At 33.2% G+C, this 27,093-nt stretch overlaps 1 protein-coding gene across 1 annotated transcript; it reads left to right on the top strand.

Moving 5' to 3' along the window:
• Positions 1-471: 471 nt before the first annotated feature.
• LOC145694797 (uncharacterized) lies at positions 472-26,950 on the top strand. The gene is made up of 4 exons (XM_081771444.1): positions 472-584; positions 9,487-9,579; positions 13,773-13,886; positions 22,326-26,950. Exons 1-4 carry the CDS (start codon positions 485-487, stop codon positions 22,415-22,417), a joined length of 399 nt encoding a protein of 132 aa, XP_081627570.1. The 5' UTR covers positions 472-484; the 3' UTR covers positions 22,418-26,950.
• Positions 26,951-27,093: the final 143 nt, after the last annotated feature.

The raw sequence follows: 27,093 nt of genomic DNA, 5'->3' as shown, positions 1-27,093 counted from the left end.
TACAGGGAATCGTGATTGTTATTTGTTACGGTTACGAGAGAAAAGTTGGAAGTAGGCCTACATAAAGTGCACAAAAAACGTGATATATGAATGATACTGCTTTTGAGGTATCCATATTGACCCCAGTCTATCGGAAACACACCCCTCGTATGTACGAGGTAAACTAAAACCTGAAACTGATCCACATGGACAAAGCGTTCACTCATATCCTCATGTTTTATGATGACTTGAAGCAGAAAACGGGAAACAGTATTATACACTTTCATGACATTACTTTCTAAAACTCTGACACTAGCCCACGGTATTTCTACGCATTTGGACAGTTAAAACGATGTCTACAACATCACCCTCCCCGCCAACGGAAAACCAGCAGAGAGGAATGGGTTGAAACTCCTACGCCAGTGCTCTAGCGTAGTTTGTTGCAATGGAAATTGTGATGTCAAGCGATAGTTCATTATGTCGATGTTTCGATAGAACTCAACCAATGGTCGTGAAGGAGGCACACATTATCACCGCTAACGCCTCAGCTAAATCGTATTCATTAATTCAATACAATCGGTGTTGGCTACATGGCTGTTCATTGGGTAAGTTGCGCTTTCATTTTGTCGATCGACTTTATGTAGAATGAGAGAATAAATTCCGGTATTAGAAGTGATCGGACCGGTTGCTGAGTACGTAGATCTTACCAGTTATACTAAGGCAGCTTCTAAACGATGCCTACCGCACTTGATTCCTAGGCGGTCACCCTTTCAAGATTTCACTGATCGGTTGACTCGGTGTTTTTACTTGAGTTTCTGGAGAGTCGACATAAGTTTGTTTCAAAGAGTATTCTTTCCTGATGACCTCAGCTAAACTTTACAAGGATAGAAAAATAGTCCTCGAAAATTCCAAAAAATCAGCATGAAATTCCTCAATGGTTGATACCGTTCATACATAATTATGAGTATGATCACGCATGATTTCGACATAATTGCATCGAATTTGATTATTCATTTCTTTTTGTTTCAAAGAACATACTTCCCGGTGGTTTCATGTAAATTTCGTCAGAATAGTCTTTGGAGCTAGACCACGAAACTCAACACAACGGCTGACAGTGTTATTGTCGTAATTAACCGACCAAATTTCTAGGAAGTTACTAATGTCTTACTTTTAGTTTAGGTATCTAACTAAACTGCTGGGAAGAAAAACTACCGACTTCAAAAATGCACTAAAAAGCAGATTTTTTAAATTAAAAAACTGTTTTTTAATAAAATATTAATCGATTCCAACAAAGGTGCAACAAGTAAAAAATATGTAAAGCGCTAAAAAAAAGTAGAAAATAAAAGCGCTGAAAAGCAGATAATAATAATAATAATAATAATAATAATAATAATAATAATAATAATAATAATAATAATAATAATAATAATAATAATAATAATAATAATGAAACGATTGAAAGCAGAAAATAATAATAATAAAACACTTGAAAACAAAAAATAAATAATTACTATTATATAAGAAAAGTATATAGATTGTGCCAAACCAAACTAGTGCCTTACAAAATTACTGTTGAGCCAAATTTTATATTAGGCATTTTTTTTTTTGGCTTAGTACAGACTTCAAAATTTCTATTGATAACAATAAGTATTCATTTGCAGCTTTTAAGCGCTTATTATTATTATTATTATTATTATTATTATTATTATTATTATTATTATTATTATCTGCTTTTAAGCGCCTTTAATGTCAAAGTACCAAATATCTAGATGTATAAAATTGGGTACCAAAATATTAAAATTGTGTTTGCAATGTAGTATAATTATTAATTAAGGTAGTTTTCATTCCACTAAATTTTCAACAAAAGGAATATTTTTTCCAGTTCTCCGCCATCAATTTCAGTTCTTTCTTTCACCAAAAAACGTAGCCCTAGCAATAATCACATCTAATTTAACTATAAACTGTCGGAAAGAAATAGCCCATTGAGAGACGGAGCTACTGGAAGTGGAAGTTTAGCTGTTAGATTTATTTCATCAATTGGCTATCAATCATTGGATGGTACGATAAGCAAACATATTTATTGCATCATGACAGGATTCACTAAAATAAATACACTGAGACATGCTTGGAGGAGAATTTCGTTTAAGAAATAGGAAAAAATGAGGATCAGAGTAGGTCTAAAAAAAAAAAAAAACGTGAGTTACCGTAGCGACATTAAAGAAATTAAGTAAAAGGAGGGCATGGGCACAGGATAGTATAGTAGATGAAGGGGAAATGTGCGAAGGATCAAATAATCTCTATGAATACATGTAGCTCGAATAACTCAAGACAAAGTAATTATATATTTCTTGTACTGCTTTGTTTTCATTCTGAAAAGTGTACTTTTTTATTTTAAGTATCCAGACCCTTCTGGTAGTTTAACCCAATTATCATCATAGTGAATCATTAACAATATTAATGATATTCTTAAAATGTGTACATTACAGTATAGCGCACGCCGATGCCATGTGGCACCTATGGAGTTAAGCTTTCTACTACACAGTTTTCGTCTAGTGACATAGGTCGGACAGAGTGTATCAGAGAGCGTCAAAAAGCATATAGAAAGCACAAAACGTACACATTTGTTGCTTGTAAATTTTTTCACTAAACCTTTTTGTTCTCGTAACATTAAAAAAGACAGTTTCACAATCTTCCATACCACATGGTTTCTGCTGATATTGACACTAAACTCTGTTTTCACTAGTGTAATACAACCATGACATATATCCTGTAGCTTGATAGCCCAGAAGTACAAACATAAAAACATATTATTGGATATTATTTACATTTTGTCTACGTAATGTATAAAGAAAGAAAGAAGAAAAACAATTTCAACACGGCCAAAATTACTTTCAATAAAGGGTTAAAAAAATTATAGTAAGAACTCGTATTGATAAATGGAAATTAAGAAGTGTCTGAGTAGAATGTGTACAATTTTCATAACCTATTAAACTCGATATTACTGTAGATTGCATGTTTATTTATTTATCTATTTGTTCTGTGCAACCTAAAAGCGAGTTATCCATAGCTTTTTATCGTTCATAGAGCATCTTTCTCTTCTGTGGAATCCAGTAGCATTTTTGAAAGGATTCAACTTTGCATCTTTCGGAGTGAGAGGAGCTAAGCTAGCTACATATTATGTTCTTCATTTCTAAAATAAGAGAGAGGTATATTTGTTGTTATTCTTTCATAACTATTTATTTTATAGCACTGCAAGGAGAATTATATACGTTCAAAGTCAGTGATTTTCAGATAAATCGTGGAATTTTAATGAAGAAAGATAACTGGAGCAATGTTATTATTCGTGCATTAAAGTGTTAAGTTTAACAACATTTAACGAAAATAAATCTCATTTATCTACTACTGCACGGATTATATTCAACAGTTTTATTTTATTGAAGAAAATTATTGCAGTAGGTAGGAAATGGGAACAATAATTGAATGGAAATGTAAAATAACTGATGGCATATTGAACTCGAATTTTATTTTATTATTTATGGATCGCTGTGACTTGCGTTCATTAACTGATAAGTACATACGTAACATTCTCGATCTCTAAGTGTGATGATATCTTTGTTTCTTTTTCAATATTGCGATAGCTTTTTTCTGAGTAGTGTTGGTGGTCAGGAAATAGAAAAAGGTTGCAATATCGAAGACATAATATATGCAACACTAACCAGCTTCCTCTTCCTGAGTATTAATTACTCACAGGAAAGCATTTCCTTCCTCTGCTTTTATACTTCTTTATTTAAATTCGCATTCACTATTGTTGCTCTAACATTAATTTATTACAGTAGAATCCCCTCTGCACTCGATTACCCGGCAGTCCGGATAACTCTGCCACATCCTGGCAGAGCGAATATATATATATATATATATATATATATATATATATATATATATATATATCGCACAGACCCATTCAAGTATAGTAAGGGATATACTATACTTTACTATGCTATACTATTTTCATGTATAGTAAAGGCTCTATGCCTTCATAAAGTACGTACTTTGTTTAAGGGTAATTGGGCAGTTCATTCTCTGTTGAATTCTCAAGCAACCAATACATACAAGTACAGTACTGTATTTTCTGAGGAAACACTCGTACTTATTCTCTTTTAACCCAATTCCCGATAACCCGGCATTTTCACAAACTCGGCCACTCTTTGGTCCACATTAGGATGAATTTTCGGTACTCTACTGCAGTAGTTCTCAAACTTTCCGATAGCGCGGACCCCTGTGCATTCGGAAAGTGATCCGCGGACCCCCTGTTCGCTCGGAAAGTGGTCCGCGGACTCCCTGGCAATGCTATCTGAAGTTTCACATGGTATTAAAAACTATACTGATTAGAATTACCACTGACAAGAAAAAGATCAAGAAAAATATTGCAAAAAGTAATTTACTCTAAATATACATCATTGTTTCCTGGTGAACGAAATTCCAATTGAAAATACACTAACTTTCAAGTCTGAAAATCAATGTACTTTTCTTTTCTTTCTTTTTTTATTTTTTCTTTTTAAAGAAATTCTCTTGATAAACAATACTCTCAAATGTGGGGTCACTAATTTGAGGAATGAAATTCTTTCTGTTTTTCCATAATTGCACTGAAATCCGGAATAAGTTTTGTCACCATTAATCTTAGGTCCGATTCCACATTAAGGCAATTTCGCTTTCTATTCAGGTTTTAATACAGCAAAGAACAGAAAAGGTCTGTTCACATAAGTAAGTGATAGGCCTTTTTAAACAACTCTTCATACTCACAGGGCAGAAATTTAGTAAAGTAGGAAAACATTTAAATTTACAAACCTAAGTATAATTTCTAATTGGTTTCTTTTTAGTAACTAAAAAAAAAATACTTCCTGCAAAACAGCTGTGAGTTCCATTTTATTATAACACATTTTAATTTTTAGGCGTCGCGGACCCCTGGCTACGTCCCACGGACCCTCAGGGGTCTGCATACCCCACTTTGAGAACCACTGCTCTACTTTATTTATTTGTAAACATAGCGCACTACTACTGCCCAACCTAACTTAAAATTACAAATATTATGAAAGTCATTTTAAGATTAAGGTTTGTTACAGTGTCTCATAAAGCCAATATGTTCAGTTAGTTGGTGAACTTGTCATCATTTTTGGGTCCACGGAGTAGTACACTGTATCAGGTAAATATGACAAATTTTCTCAATCATCACCGTTGTTACGAGACTTGGTTTATTTTCTTTTAATCTTCTAGACAATATGACTAAGATTTAGATTCAGAAATTACTTATAAGCAAAGTTTAGCGTTAAACTAGAATGGAGTTGCTTTAGTGAGTATATGTAACTTATGTTGTAACCGTTTATAGAAACACACTCATTTTTATATCATTGTGCACTTTTTTTACTTAGGAGTAGGCCCTATATTAAAGTATTTTAACATCGTATTAACACTCTTGTTCTGTTAGATGCTAAGTACTGGTTAGATGCAAATCAGAGCTAATATTTTCCAGTTTTTAACACATTTGTTCTCTTTTTTGTTTTATTCATTTTCATCGTTAAATTGATTTTTTTTTTTAAATAATCACAAATATAGTAGGATATAGATCATACGCAATCGATGAAGCTATTCCTATCTTAGCCAAAATTGGGAGGGTGATTGAACTGTCTAAGCTTAGTAGCATACACATTTGAAATATTACGGTGTTCAGGCTTTTGTTTCCTGAATTATTGGTTATCAAATTTTGCATTATACTAAGGAAAGAATATATTTGTAGCATGCTATCGACGATATTAATCTGATCTTGACCAAACCTAGCATGGGGATATAGACTTTGATGGACACAGTACGCATTGTTATGGTATGCAGACCATTGGCTCTCGTGTTATTGACAATCAAATACGCGTTTAAACTTAGTGAAATCAAGAAATTTCAATAAATCGTGATCGATAAAACTAATCTGATGTTGCCAAAACTTAGTATGGTGGTAGACTTTGGCGATATTGGTAAACTTGTTAATTTACTATGAAATTTTATGTTCTATAAACCTTTCGTTCTCGAGTTATTCGCCATCAAAATTGAGTTTGGACTCAGTGATATCAAGAATTTTCATTAAAACGCAATTGATGGAATTAATCCCAATTTGATCAAATTTGTCATTGTGTGCAGAGTTGAGTAACCATAAGAAACATTGTGGTATGCAGATCTTTGTTTCTCGAGTTATAGCCCATCAAATTTGTGATTTGGAATATATATATATATATAAGTCCAAATCTCAAATCTGATGGCCTATAAGTTCAGAACCAAAAACATGTATAACATAGTAATTCATATCCTTACTAAATTCATCAAAATCCACCAGAGTTTCTGATATAGTCAACTGAGGTAATTTGGTTCTTGAGTTATTGGTCACAAAAATTTGAGTTTGGACTAAGTTAAGGAACTAGTAAAAAGTGCCGACACTAAATATCTAATTGAATTTTTTATACTAACTTGAGGAAGATGAAACCAATGAAACTATTTTTAAAGTTATCCGTACACAAGATTACGAGGAAAATTACCTCAAAGTTTGGCTCTTTGAAGTACCGCTTATGACAATAGTAAAGTGCCTATACTTGATTGAATACATTTATAAATTCACTTTTCATACTGAGTTGAGGATGCGAGAATGCTGAATTCAATGAAAGTAAACTATTTTTGAATTTGTCTGCCTATTGCATTACGAGAAAAATGACCTCAAATTAGGGTCATTGAAGTAATATTTATGCCAATAGTGAATGCGTCTACACTTCGATACGTTTCTAATTGCGTTTTTGTATTAACTTGAGGGTGTTAAATCCAATATAACTATTTTTTAAACATACCCGTTCATTGAGTCACGCGAAAAATGACTTCAAAGTTAGGAAATATCTCTTTTCTTTATTAATCATAATGAAAAAATTCGTTGAATATGTCGTATAGCAAATCATATGTAATTAACGTACTACACCCCAGAAACTTAAAACTAATAAAAATTCTCAAAGCCAGTTACACTTTTGATGTAGATGGAATGTCATATGTATAAGGATGATCCGAAATTTTATTTTCGATTTTCGATGATGAGTAATGCGGGTAAGTGGCCATTAGTGGTACTAAGTTCACACACAAAAAATCAGATTTTTAGAACAATTAAATTTTAACTTTTTCCTATGTCTATGCTCAGCGTTCCAAATGCATAAATAAGATATTATTTAGATGCTATGTGTTTACTAAATAAGCTGCTTTTTGTCGCCTCATCGTGTATAAATAGCCTAAAGTTATGTCTTGTCTCGATCTCCAGCTGGTTCATTTCTTTTGTCTATTTATGTTCGTATTAATTCGTCACGCCCAATACGAATCTTATTATGACGAACGTAGTCGTCAGAATGCAAATACAAGCGAAAGTCTCATGACGAGTTGAGTCGTCATTGGCAGTTAAGATGTTAAATCCACAATTCTATGGAATTTCAAGTTTATTTTCCTATTTCAACAATTTAAAAGATATTATTTTGTATCCCAAGAAAACGCCCATTTAAATAACATGGGTATTTCTTCATCCCTTTAGATTCCTTAAAAATTAAAAGTATTCACTTTTGGTAATTTTCTTGTCGGTTAGTCCCGAAAAATTACTATCATGTCAAATTTAATCATTATGGCCGTACAGGAAGTGTCAAATAATTATGAGGTGTAAAAGGTGTCCCACATAAACATGGGGAAGATTTTTCAGTTCCCCATAAAAGCACTCTAAAGTTGGATTTTTTATTTTTAGTGATTTTGTTAAATAATCTTATAGAAAACATACAAGCGCACCGAATTTCAAGTTTTTTTTTTTAATTCCAAGCACCTAAAACATAAGATTATAGGTTAAAAAAACCTCATATAAATAACATGGAGAATTTCTTCACTCCTTTTAGACTCCATAAAAATTAAAAATATACACTTTTGGCAATTTCCCTGTGGTTCAGTCCCGGAAAGCTACAATCAGGCCAAATTTCAACTTTGCACTTCAGCCGGAAGTACCTCTTTATTTTATGTCATTCAGTTCATGAAGTTTTATGAAACAAATAAAGTTTTTTATTTGTAAATAAATTTACATAATAAGAGTATCATATAAACAAAAAATCACCACTTTTTAGTTTACCCTTGAAAGAAAAGACTATACTAAAAAGAAGAGAATAAATTATTGCTCTGGAATCGGCATGAACATCCAGGAGATTTTCATGGTTTACCTTTATTTCACACCAGTTGTCACCACAAAGCCTTTGTCTCACTGCATACCACAGATTATCTTATTTCAAAGTAATTAAATTGAAGCAATGAAGTTTTTGAGTTGCAATGAATTTACCTGGATGTATTGTATGTACAGTTTTCGGTTTTCTATGTACAGAGCGCATTGGTATACCTTTTCCCTCATACCCATTACGTCTATCAAAAGAAAACTTATTACACTCATCACCTATAGTATTTTTCGAGATACATTTGAGTTGTGTGCTTTTACCACTGGCCACTCCAGAGGGGCCAAAGTTGATGGAGGGAATTTTCCCGACGTTCCTCTAATTTTCCCTGTTCAAGTACGTTATTGGGCCCAATACATAGCACTTCTGGAAAGCTTGTTTCATGCTGAAGAGAATGAACTATAACCCATGACTTTTCAATGAACAGTGTTGATGCAATAGCTATTTCACTGCGAGTCTACGAGTTTCTTTATACTCCCAGGGTTAATGGGCCCCAGGGACATACTCCGTTGTCCGAGGCACCTATTTTTTTGTGCATGAACATATCTTTGTTATGTTTATCGAATGGAGTAGGTTTGATTCGGATGTCCCGGATGACCTGTTTATGTCCGTTCCTTGTGAGTTATAACTTCCGTTCTGCAACTTCGTTAGAAACTTGTTGTCAAGGGTAACAGGTTGTAACATTATAAAAATCACCTCGAATAATTCTTATATTTTTCCATGTTCTCTGTCCCACATTATGGTAAAATATAAACATTTTCCTCTACAATCCTCTACCAATGTGTAACATGTTAAAGTAAACGTTCTTGAAGATTCAATTCACAGAATTGGTTTCTACTTTCCTGGAATAACGTTATTGTGGATGATTTACCACTCTATACGATCTCGACGTTATTTGACAAACAGCAAATTTTCGCGTAACGGCATAAACAATCATGCGACTGTCAATCAGCGAAATAGTGCTTAGTCTAGTTCTTGGAAAGTTCTCCTTCATACATCCAGTAATTAAGTATTACAGTAAGAATACATATACACGGTCCACTTTTGAACAAAGTGAGGGCAACAATACTTTTATTATTGTTTGTCTATTATGAAATTGAAAGGAATTGGCATTTTAATTAAGTAGACATAAGCAAGAATGTTATAGGCACCAATGATTGAATGTTATTGAGCCATCCTATCCTTCTCTTGTGTTGTTCAATCATTATCTTTGGAGTAATCTTTGGTTTATTTCTTACAGCTATGGTCTACCTACGAACAATTGTTCTTCTGTGCCTCCTGTGTGGAATCTTAGTTTTAGGCACACCACCGAGCCCCCACATTCCTATTTCAGGTAACGTATACTTTTATTTTATCTTTTTCAGCCCTATTTTGGATAAAAGAATTATTTCCAGAATGATTTTATATATAAATAATAAATTCACATAACCAGCCAGTGAAAACAGTGTATACTACTTCTTTTTGGAGCTGCAGCTATATATCAGCACAGGCAGTAGGCCCAACAGTGAAGAACGGAATAGGCTAAATAACTGCCTACATTTGATTTCATTCCTTAGATGTTTTTATAATGCCTCACCGCAATCTTAGTGGGATTTCAAAACATAGGCCTATAACATTCTTTCTAAAAGAGGTATAATTACATGATATAGATATTTGAATTGAATACATTAATTATACAATTAGATCACAGGAAGAAAAAATAAAAAAAAGAAAATAGGATTTGAACCAGGTAAAGTGATTAAATTTACAAAATGAATGGCAAAAAAAAAAAAAAAAAAAAAACTTATCACGCTCAGCTACCGAGCCAACTGTGAAAAAATATGTTACAGTATATTCTATAAAACCCATACGACTACCTTAAGTTTCTTTTTATACATTACTGTCTTTGGTAAACAAAGTATTATTTTGATCTCAGTCAGCAAAGATTAAGTAATAGTTTTTCGAAAAATAATTTAAACATATTTTATGTAGTAAGAGAAAATTTGATATTCCGAACTTTGAATCAGTGGAATGTTTCTTGGTGTAGTTGAAACACACAAGCTTTAGAAAACAAATGAATATAGTGTTGTTATTTCGATAACTTAACGTTAACTTATGTCTAAAATATGTATAATTCCCATAAATTACGAGCTCATACACTAAAAAAAAAAAAAGGTAACATTTTATTATGGCGTAGTTTTTGTGAAACAATAATCGTGATTTGTACTCTCAAGTGTAAAAAACTGACACTAAGTTTTCAATTTGTCTGTATTTATTTACAGTTTTAGGAATAACAGGAAAGTATCGTTTCTGTTTACTCCCTACTTAAGTATAATTTTGTGCAGTTTTAGGAGCTTTTCCCCTCAACGTTGAGGAATTAGTAAAGAAGTGGTTGAAACAAAATATAAACATTAATAAACACACATACGACGAAAAAGAAACTTTTTTCAGTATTTGAAATGACTAATTAAGCGTAATTTACTGGATATGAAAAAAAAAACGTAAGGAAGTAATAGGACTTCATATGACAAGATAATACAAAGACGTAGAAAACATGTAGGTACCTAGTAGCTACTTTCGCACGATGAAAATATTTATCCTCTTATAAGTTTGGGACACCAAAATCAAAACAATCCAATACTCGCACCACTAAACGATACGACAGGTCAAGCTGCTTTACTATCAAAAATCTGGATTAAGCTACGAAGGTATGTATCATATGTTTGAAAGATTTTCACATACTGATATGTAGGGTTACCAGACGTGTTCTTTTATGAGTACATGTACTGTTTTTCAAGGTATTCATTTTCTACCCTTTCATTTTGAAGTGGAATATTATTTTGTACTTTTTTTTTTTAAATAATGTGTGACTCCTGACATGCTGAATACTTTTTCCATGTATCTGTTAACAGGAATTGGTAACATGCTGGTAATGTACACAGTGAGTATTGGATTGTTTTGATATTGGTGTCCAAAACTTATAAGAGGATAAATATTTTCATCGTGCGAAAGTAGCTACTAGATACCTACATGTCTTCTACGTCTTTGTATTATCTTGTCATATGAAGTCCTATTACTTCCTTACGTTTTTTTTTCATATCCAGTAAATTACGCTTAATTAGTCATTTCAAATACTGAAAAAAGTTTCTTTTTCGTCGTATGTGTGTTTATTAATGTTTATATTTTGTTTCAACCACTTCTTTACGAATTCCTCAACGTTGAGGGAAAAAGTGGGAATTTGAGACAGCGTTACCAACTTCTACAGCGCAAAATTCTCAGCTTTTACAAAATTCCGAATATCTCGGTAAGTACTTGACTTATCGACTTCAAATAAACGTGAGAATGCTTCTTATGACATCACAAATTGTCCTATAAATTTTAAACCGTAATGTACTTATGACCTTTTTCGAGTTATTGCACCATATCCAAACTCGACTTTTGTCTTTTCAGTTATGTCAACACTGTTTAACGGACCCATCTAAACTTGGTGTCAATTTAAACCGTTCTGGCCAATAGTTAAATTATTGTGCAAAACTAGTGTGTACCTCACTCCCTGTGTGTGCAAAAGGCCTTTAAATGTGACACATATTTAACGTTATTTCTCGAGAAGTTTGCAACACTGACCTGCGGGTGGCATATCTTTCGTCTTCCTTTTTAGTGTTGAATTAAATTATGAAATACAATTTAGGTCGTTCCATTTAAAAAATCATAACTTTATATTGAGTTGGCAACACTGTTCATCCAGTGATGTCAAATAATACGTCTGCCAATGTGCCCCTTTGTATAGTTGCTTCGTGCAAAGTTTCGCTTCTCTCTCTTTTTTGGTTTCTCCGTCATCAAGGTTTGACATTATAAATGACGCACCCGGTATATCTATATATATAAAAGAGAACGTACAAATCCTTTGTTAGCTCATCACGCTAATACGGCTGAACCAATTTCTTTCATTTTTGGGGGGTTATTAAGATTTGGACCCTAGATGGTTTTTATCATATCACTTTAATTTTCAATTACCAGTGTCTTGAGATAATTGACCATTCAAGTGTCCATAACGTAGAAATCCTTTGTTAGCTCATCATAGCTAAATCTAACCGTATTTATATGCAACCCACATGACCGTGTCACTCGGCGGGTTAACATAAATGACAGGCGATATAATGTTAACATTTACTGCAATCTTCTATGGTTTTTATCATATCACTTGAAAGCAAAAAAGTAAAAATTATCTAAGTAACAAAGTTTATTGCGTTCCGGGGTGACCCCAGCGAAGCGGGGTGAACGCTGCTAGTATATATATATATATATATATATATATATGTGTGTGTGTGTGTGTGTGTCATGTTTTATTCTTCTGTATGTAGGATGCACAACAAGCAATCTCATGCTAACGGTTTATTACAGGTGGAAAAGTTTCTGAATATTGTAGAAGAAAATTTAATTTTAAAATCAGTTTACATGGCTGAAAAACTATATTACTGAACCAAACAGGAGCGCCGACTCCGAAGGTGTTCCGCTGCTCCAGCATTCTACAGAATTTTTATAGGGTTTTCAGCACTCCACTAAAGGAGACAAAAATAGGAAAAGAGAAAATAAAAGAACTAAGAAAAAAGAAAGAAAACTAAATTGTATTTTCCGCCGTAATTCCTAAATGGGGCAGTCAGTGCACAATTAGTTCAAATCCATTTTTGATTATTTTGGTGATTTTTTTATATTTAAGATCTTTACATGAAGCTCCTTTCAGTGCTAGAAAGATTCATGTCTAGGTATTGTAAATAGCTCTTATATTGTAGAAAACAGTGCTCATTTTCATATGTATACAAACTTTGTCATTTTTTTCCCACAGCTTTGACAACTGACTTGAATTCCTTGTACTCTGAACACCCCAAATGATAGTAAGGCTCAACATTTTCACAAGGCGGACAAAAGGAATATGAAATTTTGGCGGGCACTTAAGCAGGGATGGAAACATGCAAAAATCTGGAAATACGTATGATGATGCTCGTATGATGCTGATGATGAAAAGACAGCAAAAATCATTCTTACTGTATTTTTTCTCCACAAAGTGACGAGTCCTTTAAATGACAAATTGAATTATAATTTTTCTGAAATTATAATTAAGATGTACAGGTACTCTCAATAATTTCGAACTTTATAAATTTTAAAGTAATTTTTAAAAATAAGAATTTGCTTATTGAGAGATCTGGGTCAGAACGGAGCAACACAAAACAAGACAAATGTTTATACATAGCACCATAATACAGAAATATTTGCACTCTTGTCCATTTCACTCCTGTTGTCATCCCTTGTGTTCGTATTTGTACAAATGAAACAAAGAACTACAGGTATTTATCATTTTAGAAAGCTTCCTATGTGATCTTTTTTGGTCTATTGTCTACTTAACAGCTCACGGCTATCTTAATGCTACAATCTGTTGAGTACAAAGCTTTTCTATGGAAATTGTCTGTATTATATTTGTTGAGTTTTAATAACAAATTGAAATTGCGTTAAAATAGATAATTTTAAAATTTATATTTCGTTCTCTATCAGCACATGGCACATACTGCGCTGGCCTGGTCTGTCCAAAAGGTACAGGATGCAGCGTTGAAGAATATAGTAATTCCACAGGAACATACACACATCAGGTTTGCACAGATAGCGCAGGTAAATGTGATACTGTTTTTTTCTTTTCTAAAAGAAAATTTAGTATTAACAGAAAAATAAATATTTACTAAACATTGAGTGTTTCCGCCTAATGATAGGGAATTGACAGAAATTTGAAAGTTTTTGAAAGCTAAATACTCCATATTGTAGGGCAGCGTTTCCCAACCTTTTTCAACTTGCGGCACACCACGGGTGTAACTTGAATTCTCGCGGCACACTCATAGATAGTATTATTTGTAAATATATAATACCGTGGTATTTTTTTCTGTGATTACTAATCTACTTCTCACAGAGAAGAAAGCTCGATCACTGTTTTTTCCCCGTGGTAAATTATTATGCTTATTTTTCATTCTAATTTAAAAATAGAAAACAATTGCAATGGAATATTAGACTCAGGGTTTTAAAACTAAGCTTTCTTTTTCGAAAACTGGATCCAACTTTTCACTAAGAAGAAAGATCACTAAATAACGAACGAACAAAAAATCTCTTTTAGTTTTAAAACACAAATGTAGGTAATTTGTAAGCATGTTTGCTTTGTCAAAAGGATTGAATGATATTTTAAAATTTCAAGTTACGAAATAGTCTGCAGCAATAAAGAAGCAATAATAGTCATAATAATGATAACAAATACTTTTTTCAACATTAAAATGTACAGAAAAGTAACACGGTATGAAACTTGAAGTTGTAGATTCATAGTAATGTGAAATACAAATATACATTTTTCCTTTGTCTTGCAATTTGATTGCTATAGAATTAATAATTTGTTTCGATTTCCTCGCGGCACACCAGCGGCAAATTCACGGCACACCAGTGTGCCGCGGCACACCGGTTGGGAAACGCTGTTGTAGGGTCATATATCTGGTTTCTATAAACAGTTCTTACAATAACTGCAGAGAAAGTTAGTGTGATCAGTAGTGATGCTGCTTGCAGATGTCTTTAAGGTTCCTGGGTTATATCCATCGCAATAAGGATCCTCTTGCAGTAACTCCAAAATGAAGACAAATATTTTAGTACACATTTCAGTATTTTTTTTAAACATACATTTTTGTCCATAGTAAAATGTAATACATTTAAATGTATTTGAATTGGATCACATCCTCACATGTCAGAAAGTTTTGCTAACAATTTTTCTTCATAATAAGCACATATTAAGATGCTACCGCAGAACATTTCAAAGCATAATAATTTTATAGATGTTTCAAATATGATTAAATGATGTAATTAACAATCGAAATTACACCAAAGTGTTAATGTCCTCTTGAATGTAAGTCGTGCAAACATCCAAAAGAGTCTCAGATGGTTCTAGCAGGAATACCGGACGGGCGAACGTCCGAATAGGAGTATGAGAGCCAATTGCTTACAATCTAGTGGTATACTCGTTCGACGAACTCTGTTGGGCAAAGCTCGTATAAATGTGAAGGCATGGTATATTTGTACAAACAGGTATTTTAAATAAATTTAGTGACTTACACATTCAGTCCCATTTCACACACACACACACACACACACACACACACACACACACACACACACACACACACACACACACACCTAGAAACTTCTTTCGCCAATCTTAGACTTGCTTTTATTTCACGTTCGCTTTGATATCATCACTAATAACACTACCCAGGTATCGGAAACCAGTCACCTGTTCTATTTTCTCCACTCCTGCTTCTGTATTTGACATCGACTGCTTCGTTCCAATCACCATGGCTTTTGTCTTTCTAACATTTATTTTCATCCTATATTCTTCACAACCCTTCTTCAAGTTTTTTTAACAACCTATTTGTTTTCTTTTTTAGATCCGTAACAAGCTCCATATCATCTGCAAACTGTATAATTACATCTAATAATTATACCTCCTACCGAAATGTAGTCTTCATTGTGTAAGATCTTTTACACTGCCTCTTCTAGAAAGATATTGAATAATTTTGACGAGAGACTCCCTGTCGAATCCCCCTTTCAGTTGCACTCTACTCTGTCATTTCCTCCTCTATTCTAACACTTACTTGTTGGTTCATATCTAAGTTTCTTATGAGTCTCCAATCTTTCCATTCAACCTAATCTTCTTTAGAACTGCCAACAACACAATTAACTGGTCAAAAGCATTTTTTACACCAATAAATACAAAATGCACGGTTTTCACTTTTTCTATAAACCTTTCACCGATCACCCTTAATAATCCAATTGCACCTCTTGTATCCTTACCTCTCGTCAATTTCCATTTGTTCTTCCATACAACTTTTTGTTCAGCATTCGAAGCAAAATTTTTCCTGCATGAAAGTAGTAGTTCTATAATTCTCACATCTCTCTGGGTTCTATTTCTTAGCCATAGCTATCATGATCGTCTTCAGGAAATCTTTTGCAACTTTCATGTTTCATATATGTTATTGTAGGTTTAAAAATGGAGAAAAAATTAACTTATAAACTTAAAACGTCGTGCTGTACGGTTCAGCTCTGGTACGTAGGGTTTCAGGTTCAAGCGCAGTTCACACTAAGTGGGTTTTGTTGTGGACAAACACCGTATGTGTAGATTTTCTCGGGTTCTCCTGTTTCCTCCCTCTTTCTTCATTCCACCATTTTATTCATTCTCATGATTATCGTCTCTTTCAGCATAACGTGGGACGTAAAACTGAAAGATTTCATTTTTCATTTGATGCTGTGCGAGATCCATACCATTTGTAGAGATACAACTGATACTGAAATATACTGTTTAAGTTCTTTCTTGTGACACTAGTAAGATGTACCTAGTATAGTTAGCTAGATAAAGCCTAAAATGATCACTAAATCTTAAATTTTAATTTTTGTTTAACTGAAATATTTTCCAAATATAAGGCATTTATCAGTCGATAGATCAAGGCGAGCTACGAAAATAACACTCGTAAGGGCAAATTCTAATATGTAGTTTTCAAAAAAAACTTTATGTCCCTGAAAAAACGTGTTATTTGATGCCAATAATAATTTGAATTTGAGTTTTGAGTTTACTTGAAGAAATTATTATTTATTTATGCACTGCATATATATATATATATATATATATATATATATATATATAGCAAAATACACTATTGACTACCCCATGCCGTAAACGTCGCCAACACCTAGTGGCTCACTTTCCGGGTAAATGTCGATCGTCGATATAGCGACGCGTCGAAGTATTGCAGCTAGGGTGTTACTGGCAGCAAGGTTTCGTCGAGTCGAAACAGATATCTAGAGTCGGGGTGTTGAAGTTACCACCGCGTAGCAGCGAGGACTTGATTTTGGTGCTTTTTAGACTCACCTTGATGTGTCATGCATATAGGCGATTTGACATATTTGGGGGGATAATTTTGTGGTTTATTGGCGTTTCGTCGCGTCTCTGTCACTGGTGGTATAAATTTCAAATGGAAGTGGGGGCCACCGCGAATCGTCGCTGCGAGGCCGCCAATTTTTGGCCAGATGTCGTTAGTTGCCCATTGCTGATCCACAGACGCTTACGGCATGGGATAGCAGACTCTTGTTTGTCTTCTCCCAATTGTGACATGCATACTCTTTACTGTACTACTATTTGTAATAATACATCACGGATTATTGAGTTTTGTTCAACAACGTCTTGCCCATCTACCTTGCTTTAAAAGGCGATATTCTGGCAACCGTTCGTAGAAAATTCCAATACTTTGCCCGTAAATAAAGTTGTCAATTACCGAAAGAAAATCAACATCTGTTTGATTCAATTCCAAATATAGATAAGAGTTCAGCGTTTTTCAAATAGAGGTGAACAACTAGGATTTTTGAATAAGACTATATGTATGTCCTCTTTGAACTTTCTTCAATAATACAGTAACATTTTTTATGATTTATACTACTCAATAAAAGAAAGCTGCATATAGTTACTCATTTACTGTATTACAGAAGTAACTAGCAGAGGTAGGTATCTATCTAGGTAATTTCTTTTCTATCTCTTTGACACGGGTTCGAATCCCACTTGGTGTTATGTATTGTTTTTCACCATTTATTTCATGATCATTACTCGTAACTATTTTTATCCAATGAAAAACATACAACGAAACCAAACGTACGTAAAACTTCGCTCTTGACTTCCCATCAAATGGTAATCAATCAAAACCAAGCTTAAGGGCACTTCTCCACTATCCGTATAAAGATTTTTGTTAAGCAAAAGATACACTAATACGTTTTAGCACTACAAAGACAATAAATAGTACCTGAAATAGTCTATTTGTTCTGAGATTGATTGGTACACAATGATGGACACGATCTTTTTTTTTTTTTTTTATCTTGAAGTCCGGTGTCCAGGTAATTTCCTGATACACGACAGGCGCAGAATTTATCAATAATTCGTTTACCACCAATTTTTGGTCCAACTTTATTGCTTGAAAAAGATTTATGAAAGACTCAGGTTTGATTCTCGGTGGGAGCTCATGTGGTTAAGTTGTAGGCTAACGCCGTATAACCTCAGCTAAAAAGAGATGCTAAACTCCGAACTGGTCAACCACCTTGCATTATGTAATCTTTTCCTCCTCTGTAGGAAACTTTGATAACTAAGAAAAAGAGAATTTTCTGGGTTTTGTAAATTCTTCATTCATACAGAGGTGGATTCCACTCATTCTAGCTAGCAGACTATTTGCACTCAAAAAATAAGAATAAAAGTCACTTAGGTTGTCATTCAAAGATCAGGAATGGCCGTTCAATGGTCACCTTAGAAGCAATAACTACGATCATCGATGCCTTGAGGGCCAAAATTGCGTTTTGGTAATTTAACAATTTAATCTTTACAATTATGTTATTTTCCTTATTCATTGGAAACCCTAAAGCAGGGATGCAAATAACCACTCGCCTGGGGCGAGTGGTTCTTCGGTTCGGGCGAGTATTTGATATCATACCGAAGGTAAGTAAATGATTTCTATTGTGGGATGAGGGCTAGTAGCTTTTGTCTTGGGCGAGTAAAACTTTGTTGCTTATTTGCATCTCTGCCCTAAAAATAAAAATTCCGAATACAAAAGTATCGATGGATAGATCGTATATTAAAGTATAAGAAATTCTACTTTTAATTTCAATCTAGTATTAACTACAACGCATGTGATTATACTATTCTACCATTTTAACCTTTAAGCTTCAATAAGCTATATTCTCAAACCTTATTCTATGTCATTTTAACATGCAGTCTAGCAAAATATCTATGCTTTAACTGGTATTTGGTCCGAATTACGTTCGTTATAGAGAAACAAGTGTATACATCTTTCCCAGGCGTATCAAATAGTTGATATTTTAGCACGAAATAAAAGAATTGCAATTATATTAAATGATAAGCTTCTTTTTTTTCTTTTTTGTTTTTTTTTGTTTTGTGCGATGTTGGGGGAATGGCAGCCTGTAAGTGCAAAGAAAACATTATTTGACTATAGTTGAATTTAAACTACTTAATATTAAGTATGTATTATATTGTGTCAAATAATACGTGTTGATATTTAAGATAATCTGATGCACTTTGTGGTATGCACGTAGTAACAATAAAATGATAGAAATTTGGATAGCAAAACCAAAGTTTTGCTGTAAATGTAACAAAATTTCCCTAAAAGAACAAGGAACTTGTTTTTATAATAACAAAAGTTTTGTTGAGTTTTGTAATATTATCAGGCAGATACTTGTACCTATTGTACAAAACCTTTCATGAAAATAACTTGTGATAATGTTCGAACGAATCAGTGAGCCCCTAAACAGCAAAATCTATCTATTGTACGCGTTAGTTAAGCAGATGAGAGCATATTTACTTTAGGAAATTTATTATATAGTCAATAAAAAATGTAAGAGTTCTTTTTTCTTCTTATTCTGGAACACATTAACGTTTCTACATATGAAATACGCTCGGGTCCATTTTGTACAACCTAGAAGTTCTATGTTAGTTCTTCTCAGATGAGCTATCTTTCCATTAGTTTTGATGCAGCTTTCTACTGTTTCTTATTCTTAACCAGACTTGATTTCCATAAACTTTTTCTTCCATGCATCTTCTCCCGAAACCATCCCTAAACGACTGTTTACAAAACCGAGATAAATATATAATTTTAATATTTGTAAACCAAATTTAATTCAAATAATATTAAGTTTATATATAAATTAATTTTCATAAAGTAATTAATTTTTATACATAAATTCATATGTATAAATCCATTTTGAAACAGCGAAGGACATATTGAAGGACATATTCATGGGAAACAGGAAGATAATTTCTAATATAAATCAATGAACTAAAAGTAAAGATGATGTAGATACGCAATACCGTTAAGTGAAACACAATACAAATAGTCTTTTATTGCATGTCTTAGCAGAAGTTTACCTACTTAGTCTATTAATCAAAAAAAGTGTATTTCGTATACAAGATAAATATAAAATATGCTTCTTCCTTTTGTTAAATGCTGTTGACACAGGTTAAAGTTGCAGTGGTGCAAGTGATAGTTTCTTAGTTTTCCATAAATTAATTTAACATAAAAGATACTGTAATAAATTCGGGAATAATGTTATAATTTTAGGGATATCACTTAGATCCAGATCTAACATAGAGGGAGGCTTGGATTGAATTGAATTTGTACAATGGTTACAATTTTACAGCTGTCGAAAATTACTTACATCACTGAATATTTACAAGGCTCATGAGTTATACCACTGTATATGACTTATATCAGTGTACGTAATTGTGAACAAAATGGATATAAAGTGGAAATGAGAACTTAAAAATAAAGATATTATGAAAAATAGGTAATTGTTATTACAATCGAAGGAAAGTCAAAAATTGAATAAATTTTATTCATTATTTTATTCTGGCTAGGTGAATCAGAGGTTATTTGAGTGTTCGCTACACAAACAAAGACCATGATTTAAAATAAGGTGCAAGATGACTCATCAGACAATATCACAAGTTTCCAGTCTTCAGCGGTCCAAATTTTATGCTTGCGGCAACATTAGCGTTGTGCTAAAGTGTTACTATCTCTTGCACAGCAGTCGCGCGACGATTCTGAATGACAATCAGCTTTAATGTTAGGCGGGACCTGTCGTTGGGGTATCTTCTGACCACTGTTTCTCTTCACTGATGTGGTTTCGCTGTGAGTTTTGTAGGCCATTATCACCTTGGACATTGTTCTTACATCACGCCTAACACATTCGTCACTTTCGTTACGTTTGCATCGCATAACCGAAAGTCAACTCTTTGCCTTCTTTGGAAATCAGAGAAGTCATTCATTTTATATTGTCAGCTTTCACTTAGTTAACTGCACACTCCCGTTCTATTACCTCTTACGTAGTACGTAGTTTGTCTTAACACATAACCACCTACGTTGTACTCGCTACCTAACCATTGCCAAACCAGACATCTTACGAGTTTCCAACTCCAAGTTCTACGCTTTATATCATCTGTATATGCACTTTTTATCTAACAACGGTTCCCACTATTAAAACTTTTCAACGTTGTAAAAACTAACTTTCTTGTGTTTTCTAATATTTCTAATCAAAGCATAAATGTAACTAGATATTAAAATTTATCATACATGTTGGAATGCGTTTCGAAACTAGAACTGCTTCCTCCTCAGGCATATGTTTATAGGTAGTTGTCAAACCATTTGTTTTATCCTTTTTCCTTCTCTTCTCGTCAGTTCAATAGAATGTAGTCATGAAGAGAAACTTTGTAAAACTCGACATATGATTTAAATTTTAATATCTACGTTTACGTTTATGTTTTGAACAAATAACAAATGTTGGAATGCTCACAAATGTTTACTTGCATTGTTTAAAAATATATTAACCAACCAAAATTATATCTCAAATTGTCAACATTATTTTTTTATAACACACATTTATGTGCAAAACGTTGATACGGATGACACCTACGTCTGTTTCTGAGGAACTTTCTTTTAACACAGGCTTTCATTCGTCGCGCCTGTTGGATCTTGAATATTATCTTCAGAATCTATTGTATTGTTTTCTGTTTTGTAAAGAAATGTTACGCAGAAGTGCGAAGTCAGTGGGCACTCTTAAACGTTTACAAACACGGTGATGTAAGTTTGACTTACACCACTTTGTTGATTAAAAAAAAAAAAAAAGACAGATGTTTCATTTATCACCAGAACTCGTACAGCCATCTGTTGGCAATTAAATGAAACTCTCACTTAATTAACGTTTACTTTAACAGATTGACTTGTCTAGTTCTAGTTTCTGTGTCTTTTTTAAAAGTAATTTCCACCACTGTAACTTTAACCTCTACATGTTAGGCTATATTATATAAATTTCGTGTGAAGCCAGTGTGAGCGGTTTTTACGTAAAATAAATATCTCACTATATTCAAACCTCAAATTTGAAATAACAAATTTTGTGTTGTGTTTGAGAAGAAATGCATTAAAAGTTTATTAGTAAAACCAGTGTTTCAGGTAAAACTAATGTAATTCATTTCTATTGCAGGTAATGTGGTGAAAGAAGACCACGTTTCTTCAGAAAATCATCCTGTTCATCCTGTTTATCCTTTTCATCCTGTAAATCCTGTTCAAAATTAATAAAACAAATATTTTTCGTGTATTTCATTGACTTACAAGACAATTGCTGAAGAAAGCTAATATACTGTTCAATAGGTAAAAATGAAGAACAAATTATATTATCAAGAAATCAAATTTTACTCTGGAATTTTAGAAAAGAAATAACATTGCATTTTTATTGTATATTCTGACAAGAAGGAATAAAATAAATCTTTGGTACGTGTTTGTTCCTTTCTATATATTTTTTGTTTGAATAAATACGATGCCTTTTCCTTCCGGCAATGTTTGTTTTCTGTAATTTAACTTAGACAAAAATGAAATTTTGATACAACTAGCTGAATCGGCGCTCTCTACACAATGCATCATTCACATATGAGCATGAATCTCCTTGTCATTCCTCACAACATTTGTACATGTCTCTTTGCAGACACAAGTGAAAGACGTCTTGATAAAAAGAAATGGCAAGGGGTATCATAAAGGTGAGATTTTTTTCGATCATGTTTTCAATATTTCACACCATTTGCAATATAAAGCCTACTTCGGTTGGAGTTTCTAATTCATGTATGATCAGAGTTTCTTTTGTTCTTGCATTGGCCAAAACACTTCAAGCAAATAAAGATTCCTCTTACCCTGGAGAAATGGTTATCCTGTGTTTTTCATTATCATTTCACCATGAAACAAACGCCTAAGAGATATACAACCCATGTATACAACTATGTTGTGTTGGAATGTATAATTCATAAGATATGATTATTTATTTTTATAAAATTTCAACACTTCCAGTGTACCTCCAAAAAAAGTAATAAAGAAATAACGACCACGTTTTTTTAAAAATATTCAATTAGTACTGGACAATCTACACAAAATTTGGAATCGACTAGCGAAAACGGCACGTTTCCAGCATTTGTTGTTTTCGAGATCTCATTGTAGAAAGATTGGGGATAAATATATAAACCTAGCATTTTAATATATAGACTAGCTGAACCTGCGCTTTCTACACAGCACATCATTCGTATATGAGCATGAATCTCCTTATCATTGCTTACATCTGTACATGTCCCTGTACAGACACAAGTGAAAGATCTCTTGATAAAAATTGGCAATGGGTATTATAAAAAGGAGATATTTCTCGATAATTTGTTCAATATCTCGTACAGTTTGCAAGATTTAACCCTACTTCCGGTTGGAGTTAGAATTGTCGTAGGTATCTTAAATTTGGTATATGTGTATATCGTAATGAAAATCGACAAAGGAGTAACATAAAGGGGAGACTTTATCGATTATTTTTTGAATATCTCGCACCGTTTTCGAGATATGATTTTTCATCCGATTGTAGGTGGAATTGTCGAGGGAAAAGTGAGATCTTTGAGTTTTACGTCCTACGATTATGCCGGGGAGGCTGAAGAAGTCGGTGATTATGGGAAATGAATGAAATGGAATGAAGAAAGATGGAGGAAACGGGAGAATCAGGGAAAACACACACACGGTGTTTGTCCACAACAAAGTTCATTGTCGCGATCTGAAATCGAACCAGGGACCCCACACACCAGAGGTGAACGGTCTACCACTGAGCCATCACAGCCCCAATTGTCGATGCAATTGGCAATATGCAAAATGCAATTCAGCATATGTATCGTAATGAGAATCGGGAAGGAGTATCATAAAAGGGAGATTTTTCGATTATTTTTGCAAAATTTTCATCATAGATGAGGTTCAGACCTGAGATATTTTTCTCATATCACTTTGGCGATACATCTTAGGGTTGAGAGGAAGGGGAGGAACATTTATAAGTGATCGAAAATGACCAATATTAGTGTCGAATCTATACTTTCCGGGCTCGCTGATACGCACAGTGACACTTCTGATGCTGATTAAATCCAAATTCATCATCGCAACTTGGGGGAGGAAGGATATATATATATATATATAAATGGTCATAAATGACCGATATCAGTATCGAAACCATAGTTTTCGGGGTCGCTGAGATGAACGGTGACACTTACGATCCGTGCCCTGCAACATGGAGGAGGAAAAGGGTAGATACATAAAAATGATCGAAAATTAAATATATTAGTGTCGAATCCGCAGTTTTCGAAGTCGCTGAGATAAACAGTGATCTTTCCGATACCAGTAAAAACAAAAACAGCGAAACAGGTGAGATACGGAGTTGTACGTACTTCGAAGAAGACTTCTCTTTGTTATCTTGCCGGAGACGGCCTTTCGTAGTTGAAATACGAATCACCACACTTGTTCGATGGTCACAATCAAATTCGCCACAAATCAACTAGACTTGGGTTTGTTCCATCAAATGAAGTGATGTGAAAAGATCAATTATATTAAATATCTATGCTTGCAGAAGAGAGAAACCTTGATATCTCTAACTGAACGCGGCACTGGAATAGAGTTCAGTCTGATTTCACTTCCTTTTGTTACAAAGCTGATGAAATGACTGGAATGAATTAACAAATTCTTAATCATTTCAATTATAACGACGAAAGAAGTTCAAAGAACTATGAATCTGATTTTAAATCAATTGATAGATTGTTTAAATTTTATATTCCAAAACAAGACTGGGGAAACGACTTTGCACAAAATTTAGATATATATTATTTACTTCAAATTTTGGAATTTTTGGGTAAATTCTTACACGATTTTAACAAAACGTTTAGAAAATTTTGAAGGAAAAGGCGTAGAATAGTCAATAAATTATATTAGTATTATAAAGATATGTTGAATATATACACCTTTAACATAATTTCTACAAAACACAATTTGTTACAGTTATAAATAAAAATTAGATTAACTCCATTATTGAAAAATCTGGAAGAACAGGAAGCATAGTGTGAGAAAAATGAAATGTCCGAAAAAATCACATAAATTTAACTATTTCTAAACATACATTGTAATTTTGATTATATCAGATTATTCTGTACAGAAGATTGTCCAAAATTTAAAGTGATTGTGTCATATAACTCCCATGAAACTTTTGTACATCTTATACAGATTAAATATTTAGAATTATTATGATTATTCACTTGAAAATATATATGGGGTGTCCCAGGAGGAAGCGGCAATACTTCGGAAAATGGTAGTATGGGTGATTCTAAGCAAAAAAAAAAAAAAAAAGTTCATATTAACATAGGTCCTAATCTCAACGGTTTGAGAGCTCCAGGTTGTGAACCATTTTTTAACTTCATATTGCTTATTGCTTACCCTGCATTTATTCTACAGAGGTATGACAGCGGATTTAAAAGGTGGTGCAATGGCCTCTCCAATGGTATGAAAATGAAATGAAATCTTTCAGTTTTACGCCTCATGGTTATGCCGGTTAGGCTAAAGGAGACGGCCAATGGTATGTAATATGTGGCAGTGTTGTCTTTGGAAGAGAAGTTATTGAGGGACATTTGAGAATTAGTGTTGCCATCCAATTTCTTTAAATAAATGACTTTTCGAAATTTCTCTCAGTAGCTTCCTTTCCAAAGACAATATTGCCGCATGTTGTATACCTTTGGAAAGGCCATTCCATCATTTTCCAAATCCGTTATGTCTCACCTCTGTAGAAAAAAAGTACAGGGTAAGCAATACGCAATATAAAGTCAAAAGGGGTTCACAACCTGTAGCTTTCAAATCGTTGAGATTAGGACCCATGTCCATATGAACCTTTTTGCTTAGAATTACCCATAATACCATTTCCCGAAGTATTTCCTCTTCCTCCTGATACACCCTATATATATATAATCTTTCGTGTAACATATACAGTACGTCCTCTATAGTGTAGTAAAAGACACATACGTTCTCAAAAAGCACTTTATAATTATTAAAAAAAAAACTTTTTGTCCTACATTTCCTTTTCGTCCAATGTCATCCAATTTGGATAACTTTGGCTCAATGGTGGGTCAATTCTATAACTGAGAAAATTGACAATTACAGAACACTTCAGTTTTACATTTACCGACAGATTGTCACTCTGCGCACTTTTACAACTTTTAACGGAATGTTATTAAACTTTCCAAGTTAGTACGGAAATACTTTTCTAAAATGACTAATTATCAAAGTTATACTAAACACAACTAAGGTCTTTTTTTTTGTTTATGTATTATCAAACCTAATCTATTAACAAACAAACATTAAACTAACACTTGATAGTACACAAATGTTAGAACGCCACAATGTTTTTTTTTATTTTTAAAAAAGAAACAAAAAAACTTCTTCGTGCTTCACTTTTTTCATTCGACCTCATCCAGTATGGATGAAACTTTGCATAATGGTAGATGTTGATCTGCTATACAAGTGCATACAATATTATGTTGTGCACACCTCTGGTTCTTAAGTTATGCCTAAAATAGAAATCAAATGAGGGACATATTTTTACGAATACGTGTTAGTTTCACTAATTGAGGACGTACAATATATCAGTTTTTTTTCTATATTTTCTAGAGGTAATGTATATCTCTCACATCCTCTCAATATAAATTAGTTTATTCTTTGTTTAGGAATCTGCGGTGCATATATAATTCCATGCCAGTAAGGCTAAATATGATGAGTCACAGTCAATCGGTATTTCATGCAATATATATATATATATATATATATATATATATATATATATATATATATATATATATATATATATATATATATATATATTAAAACGAAAACAATTACTAATGTTCGTTTTATTTACCTGGTTCGTATTA

This window comes from Thermobia domestica, chromosome 9 (genome assembly GCF_964235325.1).
Source record: "Thermobia domestica chromosome 9, izTheDome1.hap1.1, whole genome shotgun sequence".
Classification (NCBI taxonomy): domain Eukaryota; kingdom Metazoa; phylum Arthropoda; class Insecta; order Zygentoma; family Lepismatidae; genus Thermobia; species Thermobia domestica.
Note: the sequence above shows the minus strand (reverse complement) of the source record. Positions and strands in the feature narration are given on the sequence as shown.